At 44.7% G+C, this 13,048-nt stretch overlaps 1 protein-coding gene across 2 annotated transcripts; it reads right to left on the reverse strand.

Moving 5' to 3' along the window:
- Positions 1-1,450: 1,450 nt before the first annotated feature.
- Positions 1,451-10,537, reverse strand: LOC129546378 (uncharacterized). Of its 2 annotated transcripts, none has more exons than XM_055411277.2 (4): positions 10,278-10,537; positions 7,716-7,754; positions 6,724-6,850; positions 1,451-5,498 (listed from the first exon to the last, which is right to left on the reverse strand). In XM_055411277.2, the coding sequence occupies exons 1-4, from the start codon at positions 10,308-10,310 to the stop codon at positions 4,024-4,026; spliced, it is 1,674 nt and encodes a 557-aa protein (XP_055267252.1). In that variant the 5' UTR covers positions 10,311-10,537; the 3' UTR covers positions 1,451-4,023. The 2 variants fall into 2 exon arrangements, with proteins under 2 accessions (XP_055267252.1, XP_055267251.1); XM_055411276.2 differs by having other exon boundaries at positions 10,245-10,537.
- Positions 10,538-13,048: the final 2,511 nt, after the last annotated feature.

The raw sequence follows: 13,048 nt of genomic DNA on the forward strand, positions 1-13,048 counted from the left end.
GGCAACCCACTCCCTCCAATACTCCCAACAATACTCCACAGTATTGTTGCCTGGAGAATCCCAAGGAGAGGAGTCTGGCAGGCTACAGTCCATAGGGTTGCAGAGTCAGACACAACTGAGCAACGAACATTTTCACTGTCACCTTATCTAGAGGAGAAGGGGGAGGTGTCAGGCACTCCTGAAGCACATTGATGAGGGGCAACTTGCCTCTGGTTTCCTCAGCAAATGCCTTTCCTGTTTATATGGGTTTGTTCTTGTCTGTCTGTATCTATATGTATCCACAGATATGATTTATCTAAGGTGTTTCTTTTTTTATTGTCCTAACAGTAAGAATCACAGCACGCCAGGCCTCCCTGTCCATCACCAACTCCCGGAGTTCACTCAAACTCATGTCCATCGAGTCGGTGATGCCATCTAGCCATCTCATTCTCTGTCGTCCCCGTCTCCTCCCACCCCCAATCCCTCCTAGCATCAGACTCTTTTCCAGTGAGTCAACTCGTCGCATAAGGTGGCCAAAGAATTGGAGTTTCAGCCTCAGCATCAGTCCTTCCAATGAACACCCAGGATTGATCTCCAGAATGGACTGGTTGGATCTCCTTGCAGTCCAAGGGACTCTCAAGAGTTCTCCAAAGAGTCGGACATGACTGAACTGAACTGAACCTCAGTAAGTAAAATCTAAAGAACAGTTAACCTTGGGTTTCCTGAGATAAACATCTTCTAAGACTCAGATACCTGAAATGAAGAGATACTCACCAAATATGTATTTGCTCCCAGGACAAGGTCTGCCATGGCAACCTCTGTGCGTCTGCAGTGAGGACACAAGCCTGAGATAAAGGTTTAGACCCTCCACGATGTCATCTGCCCCTGGCAAAATGATCACCTGTAAGTGCACCAACAGTAGCTTGTGTAGGGTGTGGAGACAAATTCTGAAAAATGTTTGGGGCTGTGTAACTACCAAGATGGAGAAGGCAATGGCAAGCCACTCCAGTACTCTTGCCTAGAAAATCCCATGGATGGAGGAGCCTGGTAGGCTGCAGTCCGTGGGGTCGCTAAGGGTCGGACACGACTTCACTTTCACTTTTCACTTTCACACATTGGAGAAGGAACTGGCAACCCACTCCAGTGTTCTTGCCTGGAGAATCCCAGGGACAGGGGAGCCTGGTGGGCTTCCGTCTATGGGGTCACACAGAGTCGGACACGACTGAAGTGACTTAGCAGCAGTAGCAGCAACTACCAAGAGCTATGGAAAGTGCTTCATGTGATAGATATCTGTCAGGAGTGGAAGAAATTGATGGTGGGAAACTGGTTTTTTAAATAACCAAAATCCCACTGGAATGTATGCGGGGAAAAAGCCCCGAGTTCTAATAAGTGAGGGAAGGAAAATGCCTACTGGGGATTTTTTAATTGATTTAAAGGCTTTTTGCAAAACATGATTTCTTTTCATAACTCTGAGCACTGAGAGCAGGGAAACTGAAGGAAAAAGCAGAGTGAGGAGAGTTAGAAAGTATATCCACAGTTGTGCCAATGAATAACTATGTATTTTCAACTTGTTCTGTATTTCAAGACATTAATATATATCCTAGGAGTTTCAGACATGTTTCTAGGAATATGTCAATGCATAACATTTAAATACATATTTCCCTGCTGGAACTTAGTATTTGATAGAAAAATACAATAAGCAGTTTTTCTATTTAAGTTGCATAGTGTCATAGAAGGTGATGGTTCCTAAGGAAGTAAGGGCAGCAAATGGGTGATTAAAAAAAGAGTTTATGATGAGTCCAGTCATTAAATTGAGTGTCCATATTTGGACTACTAGTGAAGATGAAAACTAAGGACATACTATAGATGGTTTATTTTCTCCTTTCCAATTGCTTCATATTTATTGTTTTGCCTTATAATGAAATTGAACTCCAGGATAATGCTGAATTGAGAACAATGAGCGGCTGTCCTTCTTTTATGCTAATCAGTTCAGTTCAGTTCAGTTCAGTCGCTCAGTCGTGTCCGATTCTTTGCGACCCCATGAATCACAGCACGAAGGCCTCCCTGTCCATCACCAACTCCCGCAGTTCACTCAAATTCATGTCCATCGAGTCGGTGATGCCATCCAACCATCTCATTTTCTGTTGTCCCCTTCTCCTCCCGCCCCCAATCCTTCCCAGCATCAGACTCTTTTCCAGTGAGTCAACTCATCACATGAGGTGGCCAAAATATTGGAGTTTCAGCTTTAGCATCAGTCCTTCCAATGAACACCCAGGATTGATCTCCTTTAGAATGGACTGGTTGGATCTCCTTGCAGTCCAAGGGATTCTCAAGAGTCTTCTCCAGCACCACAGTTCAAAAGCATCAATTCTTCAGCGCTCAGCTTTCTTCACAGTCCAATTCTCACATCCATACATGACCACTAGGAATATTTTAATAACAGTTCAAAAATACAGTATTTATAATAACTTTTTGTAGATGTTATTTATAAAATTATTAAGAAGGATTGCTTCTATCTGCAGTTTGATATTTCTCTCGGTGTACTTGCACTGAACAATTCACAAAGGAAAAAAAAATTAATTCCCATTCACAGTATTACCAGATTTAGAAAACACATAAGCAAGACCAATAAAAAGAAATCTAAAAACACTGTTAACAAAAATTATGATCTAAACAAAAGGAAACGTATCATGTTTATGGATTGGGACACTCAGTGTTTCTTCCTAAATTGAAAACTAAGGAAATGTCCTGGTGGTCCACTGGTTAGAACTCTTGTGTTTTCACTGCCATGGCCTGGGTTGAGGGACTCTAGATCCTGTAAGCCACACAGCATGGCCAAAAAAAAAAAAAAAAATCAATGCAATCCCAGTCAAACTCCTAGTAGGATTTTTGTACTGTATAAACTAGAAGGTGGATTCTAAACTTCACATGAAAAGCAAAGATCCAAGAATGGCTATGAAGACTTTGAAGGAAAAAAAAAGGAAGTCAAAGGAGTATACAACTTTGATTTCAAGACATATTATGAAAACAAATTAGTCAATACATGAAAATACTGGCATAAATAAAGTAGGTAAATGCAACAGAATAGAAATTCCAAAAATAAACATACATAAAGGATTGACCTTCAATGAAGTACTAAAGCAATTCAGGGGGAAAAGTATAATCTTTAAATCACTATCATGGCAGGAATTGGGTGTCCATATTTTTGAAAATAATCTCAACAATTAACTGAAAATAATTCACTTACATCAGTAAAAGCCCCAAACCATAAAAATTACAGGAGGAAGCAAGGGAAAAAGTAAAGAGAATAAATGAACAAATTAGACTACAATAAAATTAAAAACATTTTCTCTAGATAAGTGATTGAAAAGACAAAACCAATTCTGGAAGATTGTATTGCTAAGTATTTCCATTAGGGTACCTTAAACAGTAAGCAATGACAAAATGTCAAAACTCAGTAATTAGAACAAATTATATGAACAGAAATTTCAAGAATGATATGTGGTCGGAAATCAACACATGGAAGACCATTTGGCATCATATCATTAGAGAAATGCAAATTAAAATTACTTGGTCCCACTATGCAACTATGGTGTCACTAAAATTGGGAAGCCTGAACATACCAAGTAAGAATGTAAAGAACAGGAACTTGGCTTGTGGTGCTTCTGATGAGACTATAAAAGGACACCACCACTTTTAGAAGAACTGGACTGACCCTACATGAGTTTAACATTCACTTACTCTATGACGAGGAGTTGTGCTATTCACTCAAGTGAAGGAAAGCATGAGTCCAGAAGGCATTTCTCCAGTGTGAACACTGGTGGTGCAGTGCTAAAGAGTCCACCTGCCAATGCAAGAGACATGGGTTCGATCCCTTGGGCGGGGAAGATCCCCTGGAGAAGGAAATGGCAACCCAATCCAATAGTTGTGCCTGGAGAGTCCCATGGACAGAGGAGCCTGGTAGGCTATAGTTCACAGGGTTGCAAAGAGTTGAACATGATAGAGCAACTGAGTGCATGCGCGCGCACACACACACATATTAGATCATGACCTTGGAGCTGTGTACAAAGAACTACACGCATAAGGCCTTTCTCCACTGTGGGTTCTCTGGTGGACAATTAGACTTGTTTTGTAACTGTAAGGCTTCCCACACTCATTGCACTGAAAAGGCTTCACTCCAGTGTGGATCCTCTGATGGACAATAAGACTTGTTTTGTTACTGTAGGGCTTCCCACATTCACTGCACTGGAAAGGCTTTGCTCTAGTGTGGACGTTTTGGTGGCTAATGAGTGTGTTCTTCAGCTTGAAGGCTTTCCCACATTCATTGCACACATAGGGTCTTTCTCCAGTGTGGATTCTCTGGTGCTCATCGAGTGTGATTTTCCTCTTGAACCCTTTCCCACATTCACTGCACTCATAACGCCTCTGTGAGGTGTGAACATTCTGGTGTTTGTTGAGGGCGAAGCTGCTCATAAACAAATTCCCACATTTCTTACAGGCATAAACTTTTTCTCCACTGTGGATTCTCTGGTGGACAATAAGACTCTTTTTGTTGACATAGGCTTTCCCACACTCCCCACACATATAAGGCCTTTCTCCAGTGTGAGTTCTCTGGTGGATAATAAGACTTGTTTTGTAACTAAAGGACTTCCCACATTCGGCGCACTTAAAAGGCTTTTCTCCAGTGTGGATTCTCTGGTGCACAAGGAGTTTATTTCTGTACAGGAAGAGCTTCCCACATTCAGTGCACTTATGAGGTTTTTCTCCAGTGTGGACTTTTTGGTGCTGGACAAGTGAATCTTTGCGGGCATAGGCTTTCCCACATTCCTGACACTCATAGGGTCTTTCTCCAGTGTGGACTCTTTGGTGCTGAACAAGCTTACATTTGTAGATGAAGACTTTCCCACATTTACTGCAATCGAAAGGCTTTTCTCCTGTGTGAACTCTCCGATGATGAGAGAGACCCCCCCGGAGTCTAAAGAATTTCCCGCAGACATTGCACTTATATGGTTTTTCTCCAGTGTGAACTCTCAGGTGCTCTGTGAATTTGTACTTCTTACTGAAGGCTTTGCCACATTCACTGCACTTGTAATGCCCTTGCCCAGGGTGAGAGCCCCCCCTGCTCTGCCTGCTTCTGTGTGGATGCTCTCCATCATGGCAAGGCTGGTGCTGGAGAAAGCCCAGGCTACCGAGGAAATCCTCCTCAACCTCTCCACATGTGAACACAGTGTCAGGTACAAAGATCTTGCAGCTTGTCACAAGCAAGGCCCTGTTCTCGTCCCTCCTGAGACGTTTCTCTCCACTGAGCTGTGTCTGGCACTGCTGCAAGTGAGAAGTGAGCATTTTCCCAGAAGTCCCAGAAGAGGGCAGGGTTTTCTCCACCAGGGCACACATGTCAGTGGAAGTGACAGCCTTCAGGATAGATGAGTCCACCTGTGGATTCTTGTCTCGTGTCACTTGTTCTGCAGAAACACATTGTTCAGAACTGGCCTCTTCGGTATCTCCTCCACGCCAACACCCTGAAATCATAACAAATGCTGATAAAGTGTATGGAGACGCTGGTGGGGAAGGACACATGTAGGAATGAGCCCATGGGTTTGTGTTCAGAACAAGGGAGGAAGGGTCAAGTGGTAGAAGGGGATACTATGCATTTCTCGGCCCCTGGTGGTCACAAAAATAGAAATGTTTCAAACCAAGGAGAACACGGGATATGGAGCTGTGCCAGGAGGAGACCCTGGAACAACTCAGTCCTTGGCCAGTGGCAGTCAGCAGGGTTTTCTACTGGAGACAAGTGTCAGCTCTGTAGAACGTGTGTCCTAATCCAGTAAAATGCAATTACACCTGTTTGCCTGGTGTTCAAATACCATACAAGTAAACGTGCACTTCTAAAAATACATTAAACATATACGATATACTAAACACACAATATTGGAGAAGGTTTCAAAGAGACAGGGAAAGGGGAGATGTGGAGGACACTAAGGTAGAAGACAGAGAGAAGTGAGAAGTCACAGTGAAAGGAAAAATGGGCCAAGTGTCAAAACAGGGAGGAAAAGAAAGAAAAAGAGTATGACCATGATGAATCTGGGCACTAAAACACTAGTGAGAAAAGGACATTTCCCTGTAGGATTAGAAATGACCTATGATGTGCAGTCCTACAGCCCCTGCTCACCAGGCCCAGGATCCAGTAAATCTCTTCCAATGACTAGAGAAGTGTCTACCTCATCAGGCACCCAGGGCCACCTCCATCCCCAGGTTAGGTTGGGTGACTGTGGAACTTACTAGATCAAAGGCCTGAGGGGAAAATGGGGCCATTATGAGAAAGAGTTCAGAAAAAAAAAAAATATATAGTACTAGAACCTTAAGTAGTCTTCCAAAAATAACCTAGTGTTGACCATAAATGCTGACCACATGTCCCTAATTCCTGAGACAGGCAGTGCACACAAAAAGGGTTAAAACCTGTGACACAGATCTTCCACCCAGTAGAACAGTCAACACACAAGCGATGGCAAAGCAAACTGGAAGTGGACAGACAGTTAACAAGCCTCCGAGACCAAACCCTTCTGTGAAAGGCATCAGGGCATGTGATACAGGACTAGACATGCATGGGTGGGGGCACAAAGCTTAAATGCCAGGAAGCCAGGGAATGAAGCAGTGTCCATGGCCCAGGCTAGGAAGGCTGGAGTGAGCCATGCAGACAGAAGGGCCGAGCCCAGCACCAGGGGTGTGTGCGGACACAGTTCTTACCCAGGGAGGCTATCAGGGACAGGTTCTCCAGCATGACGTCATAGTACAGGAGTCTCTGAGCCTCGCTGAGGAGCCCCCACTCCTCCTGGGAGAAGGACACTGCCACATCCTCAAAGGTCACATGGCCCTGTCAGAAGGGGGACAGATGAGTTCGCAGCGGCCTCTGTAGGCAAAACACCCCTCCCACCCTCCAGCCATCATGGCACCAACACCGTGACCTGAGGGCCTGAATCTGACATGGTCCACCTGCTGTCCACCTGCTGAGGAGTATCTTCACACCTGGACCCTGCCCCCACCTGATCTCCAGATGTGTGTCTAGTTGTACACCTGACACCTCCCGTGAGACACCCGTGCCACATTTCAGACTCAGCATGAGGATACGTAATTCTGGACAGTCCTGCTCATCACCCCTACTTTTTGTTGGCTGCACGAGCTCTTATTTGTGGCATGTGGGATCTAGTTCCCTGACCAAGGATCAAAGCCTGGGCCCTCTACATTGGGAGCGCAGAGTCTTAGCCCTTAGGCCACCAAGGAAGTTCCATCACTCCTACTTCTCACTTCCTGTCTCAGACACAGTGTCCCTATTCTCACCTAAAGGCAAACGTCATGGTGTCATGTCAGACGACTGTCTCTCACCCTGCGTAGCAGAAAATCATCCAGCTCCTCAGGCTGCCACCCCAGGAAAGGTTCTGCTCTGTCTTTATCTGCCCACGTTCTGGGTCCTGCAGTTTCCTGGACATGCCCCATTTGGTCTCACCTCCAAGCACATGGACAGGCTGGCTCCAGTCCCAGGAACATCTCACCACCTCACCTTCTCCACTGGACACAGGAGACCACCTCAGTACCACTTCCCGGGTCCTGTGCCTGAGGTGACCCCAGGGCCAGAACTGTGTCTGGCCAACAACCCCAGGACAACTGTATCTCCTATATCTGTGTGTCAATACCAGGGGTGGGATGACATCAGGAGAGGTACTGGGGCTTCTTCCACTTACCTGTCCAGGGACCATAAAGGTTGCTGCTACCATGGGAACCTGTGAAAAGAGGGAGGATCTGAGATCAGGGTCATCTTGGTGAGGATGGAAAGGGGGAACTGTGTCCTCCCTTCCCTTTCCTGCAGGTAAGTCACCTCAGGCTGACCTCTGATCTCAGAGCTATAACCTGACAACTCAGATAGCCTTTGATAAAGACTCAACCTCCTGAGTCTCAGTGTCTTCAGCTGTAAAAGGGCAACACTTAAGATGTCTATCTCCTAATGTTGTGTAAACATCAAATGCATTATTAACCTCTCCCAGGCTAAGGTTCACTATGACATAACACAGGATAAAGATTTCTATAAATGTTTTTTTTTAAATCAGGATTTCCTTACATGTCTTTCAAAGCTTTCTAAGACAAAGTATCTCTTTTCCACCACCAATTATTTGATTTCATGAGAGAATTCACTCCTATTATTACACTCCCTGAAATTCATGACCATAGGTTTAAGAGCTCAGTCCCATAAATTGCCCTCTTCTGAGAAGCCAGTTCCAATCCCTGGTCCCCAGGCTACCAGTACTTCTGTTCCACTGGCTACAAATTCAGGGATTCCCCTGACCCGTCAATAATGATAATTTGATAAAATAACCCATGAAAGTTAGGAAAACACTTTTCTTACTTCTGGCTTACTGTAATGGATACAACTTAGAATAGCCCAATGGAAGGGATGTCTAGGTTTAGGTAGTGGGGGGTGGAGGGCAGGAGGGGGTTTCAGGCCCTTTCAGTACATGCCACCCTTCCAGGACTTCCATCGTTTCAAGGTGTTCAGCAATCTTGAGGCTCCTTGAATTTCATTCCTCTGCAATTTTTATACATAATCTCCAGTTCCCCTCTGATTCTTGGAAATTTCCACATAGGGCTGAGAATTTAACCTTCTATTCTCCTTATTTCCTGGTGACCTGTCCAATCCTAAGTCACCTCAATTATAAATAAACTACTGTGTGAAACAGGGGCAAGTTGTAACAAAGAATAGTCCTAAAGCTAGGAAATTCCAAGGAGCCCAAGATAAAACCTAAACAAATGTATATTATTATAGCACAGCTATTCATTCTCATTTTAAACAGTTAGTACTTGCTGATACAAGATTAACTTGTTAAATCTATACATTTTTAACCTTGTAGTTTCCTGGAAGAGCTGAGGCACCTGTGCCCTTGACTGAACCTAAGATTGACTGACTGGTCAGCATTGCCCAATTTTTGTGGCTCCAAAAGGAATAGAAGGTCAGCTGGCTGAGTATTCATCACAGTCAATGTACACAACCTCACCCCTCTTCTCCACCTCCTTCCCAGTCAAAGCTCTTTACTCCTTATACCCACCCTTGCTTTCTTAGAAAGCCCTGGAGCCTCAGGACCCTCCCATTTTCAGGCAGCATCTGAAAGTCCTACCCACTCTGCCCTCCAGCCCCACTTCTTTCATCTCAGGTCCCCTTTCATAGAGAAGTGAAAAGATTTTCCCACCTAAATATGAGATCCAGACTTAGGTGTCACCACAAGGACATCCTTGAGCCAGTGACCTCCTCCCTCAATTCCAGACTATAGATTCTACCAGCCCCTACATTACCTCAATTTTGGAATCTCAGAAATAGCATGTCTCAAACTCAACTTTTCTTCTCTCCCTAAAACTGACTTCTCACATCAGTGTGGTCTCAGATCGTAAAGAAAACCTTTATTGTCCTTTACTCTGTCTTTAGCTCAGAGCCACATTTACTTCACCAGGAAATCGTGCCAATTACCTGTGAGACTTATTAGGAATATTATCTGTTACGTTCCTTTGGAAAAAAAATTGACAAACAGAAAACCTCAAGTAGAGTTGGCACACCAGAAGGGGGAGCTCTCACTGACCTGAGACAAGAATGGTATTCCAAAGGAAGAAGTCTCCTCGTTCCTGGAAAGGACTCAGCCAATGAAAAGCCATGGGCTCTTTGGTGACTACAGCCCTTTTAACTCCCTTTGTAATCTCTATAAAATGTTAGGTCCCCCACAGTCACACACCCCAATTGCAATTCCCCGAATGATCCTGAAAAAAAATTTTTTTTTAAAGCCCATTTTTGTGTGCGAAATACAGGGCAGGCTATTTGTTTCAGGTCAGCAACTTCCATACCCACCAGCCTCCCCCAGGTCTCCCCGCCTCCACTCTCATCTCCTCCTCCCCAGTCTGTACTTCTCGGAGCTGGCTTTGAAATACTTTAAAACTCAAACGTCTTCCTAATTTATTCGCAACCCTCCATGCCTCCCAGAATGCTCTCGGCCCAGGTGACCCAGACGATTGACTCTTCTTTATATACCCTGTCCCTGCAGAGAGGACGCCAACCCCAAGTTTCCCTAATGCTCTGGCTCGTGTGTGTCTCCAAGGAGCGGCACGTGCCGGGCCCACGGCCTTTAACACTCCACACTTTAGCACATTGTGTCAGAAAGGTGACCACCACACACGCACGCCTCAAGTTCTGCAGACGGGCCTAAGCCTCGGCGCCGTGAGCAGGAGATCCTCACAGGGGCTTGAAGATCCGGGGATGGAACTGTCACCTGGGCCGGGTCCTGCAGCGCGTCGGTTGCCATAGGACCCTGTGGGCGCAGTGGTGCCAGCAGACGCGCGAGATAATGGCGGAGACCTGGGCCGAAAATCCTGGAAGTATCCCGAAATCCGCTAACTCCTGTGCACTGTGGACGGCGCCCCTGGGGTTCTTCCCAGTTTCTCTAAGGCCGGCTGCACCCAGTTATTTAGAGTCTCAGGTTCTGCAGTAAACAGCAAAAGCCGTCAAACGACCGCCATCAAACACACGGCGGAAATCCCACCCCCTCCTCTTTCACAATCCCGGAAGAGCCCGAGTTTGGGGGCTTCATTGGTGCGGAGAACACGGCTGACCCGCGCGTGGTCTTCTGGGTAGTGTAGTTCCCTCGCTTCCGGCTTGAGTTACAAAGCCCTCCAGGTCTCGCCTTACCATGTTCTGACGAAATTACAGATTAAAAAGTAGGCCCAAGAAAACCTTTAGGTATAATCTTTACAAAATTCTGATTTAACCACCATGTCTCAACTAAAAGTTAATACAAGTTTAGCAAACAAGCGTTTCCCTCTTGGAAATACTGACAGTAGCCACAGTCCTCAGTTGTTATTGTTTTTTATGAAAGTCTTGGAGAAATTTTCAAGTAAGTAAAATCAAGTCAGTATGATTTGGAGGAAAAAATATTTAAAGGGAATTATATGAAACAAAATATCTCGGTGTTTTTCATTACTGGCTAACAGAAAAAGCATATGGTCAGATAATAAAGTCTGTAACGGGTGCTATGGACCAAAATAAACCCCAGAGGCAATAGTCTTGCCAGACACGTTTACATAGGATCAAAGAGTTTCAATTGCGGACACATATTCAAATAGCCACACTAAAGGTGTCCTGAGAGGGAATAAACTTCAGGAGCTTTTAAAGGCAAAGAGAGGTTTGTATCACAAAGAATTTTAATTGCAGCTGGACTCAGAAGCTAGAGTACGGTAGCCTGAACAGGGCAGAACAGGGTTGAGTGCCAAGGCCACCACTAGGGGAAGATGTAAGCCCTTTATTGTGGCAAGTTGTAGGCATTCTTTCCGAGTCCTTGGAATATTTGCCCTTTGGACCATGTCAAAGTGCATAGTTTTACCTGGTGGGGAGGTGCAAGAGGTGCATGATTAACATGTTCAGTTCAGTTCAGTTGCTCAGTCGTGTCCGACTCTTTGCAACCCCATGGACTGCAGCAAGCCAGGCTTCCCTGTCCATCACTAACTCCCAGAGTTTGCTCAAACCCATGTCCATCGAGTCGGTGATGCCATCCAACCATCTCATCCTCTGTTGTCCCCTTCTCCTACCACCTTTGATCTTTCCCAGCATCAGGGTCTTTTCAAATGAATCAGCTCTTTGCATTAGGTGGCCAAAGTATTGGAGTCTCAACTTCAACATCAGTCCTTCCAATGCATATTCAGGACTGATTTCCTTTAGGATTGACTGGTTGGATCTCCTTGCAGTCCAAGGGACTCTCAAGAGTCTTCTCCAGGGAGGTGGGAGGGGGGCTCAGGAAGGGGAACCTATGTACACCCGGGGTGGATTCATGTCAATGTATGGCAAAACCAACCAATATAATACTGTAAAATAATTACCCTCCAATAAAAAACAAACAAACAAACAAAAAAGAGTCTTCTCCAACACCACAGTTCAAAAGCATCAATTCTTTAAAGAAAGCGCTCAGCATTCTTTATAGTCCAACTCTCACGTCTGTACATGACTACTGGAAAAACCATAGCTTTGACTAGATGGACTGTTGTTGGCAAAGTAATGTCTTTGTTTTTTAATATGCTGTCTAGGTTGGTCATAGCTTTTCTTCCAAGGAGCAAGCTTCTTTTAATTTCATGCTGCAGTCACCATCTGCCATGATTTTGGAGCCCAGAAAAATAAAGTCTGTCACTGTTTCGCCATCTGTTTCCCATGGAGTGTTGGGACCTGACACCATGATCTTAGTTTTCTGAACATTGAGTTTTAAGCCAATTTTTCCACTCTCCTCTTTCACTGTCATTACATGGCTCTTTAGTTCTTCACTTTCTTCCATAAGGGTGGTGTCATCTGCATATCTGAGGTTATTGATATTTCTCCCGGGAATCTTGATTCCAGCCTGTACTTCATCCAGTCCAGCATTTCTCATGGTGTACTCTGCATATAAGTTAAATAAGCAGGGTGACAATATACATCCTTGACTTACTCCTTTCCCAATTTGGAACCAGTCTGTTGTTCCATGTCCAGTTCTAACTCTTGCTTCTTGACCTGCATACAGGTTTCGCAGGAGGCATGTCAAATGGCCTGGTATTCCCATCTCTTTAAGAATTTTCCACAGTGTGTTGCGATCTACACAGTCAAAGGCTTTGGCATAGTCAAGAAACCAGAGGTCAAGAATAAAGCAGTGGCCACAGGACTGGAAAAGGTCAGTTTTCATCCCAATCCCAAAGAAAGGCAATGCCAAAGAATGCTCAAACTACTGTACAATTGCACTCATTTCACACGCTAGCAAAGTAATGCTGAAAGTTCTCCAAGTCAAGCTTCAACAGTACATGAACCCTGAACTTCCAAGTGTTCAAGCTGGATTTAGAAAAGGCAGAGGAACCAGAGATCAAATTGCCAACATCCGTTGGATCATGGAAAAAGCAAGACAGTTCCAGAAAACCATCTACTTCTGCTTTATTGACTGTGCCAAAGCCTTTGATTGTGTGGATCACAACAAACAGTGAAATTGACATGTTAGTTAATTAGTTAACTAACCAGCTCCATGTTAGTGTTAGT

The sequence above is a fragment of the Moschus berezovskii genome, chromosome 22 (assembly GCF_049115385.1).
Source record: "Moschus berezovskii isolate FMDL1 chromosome 22, NW_MosBer_1.0, whole genome shotgun sequence".
NCBI classification, from domain to species: domain Eukaryota; kingdom Metazoa; phylum Chordata; class Mammalia; order Artiodactyla; family Moschidae; genus Moschus; species Moschus berezovskii.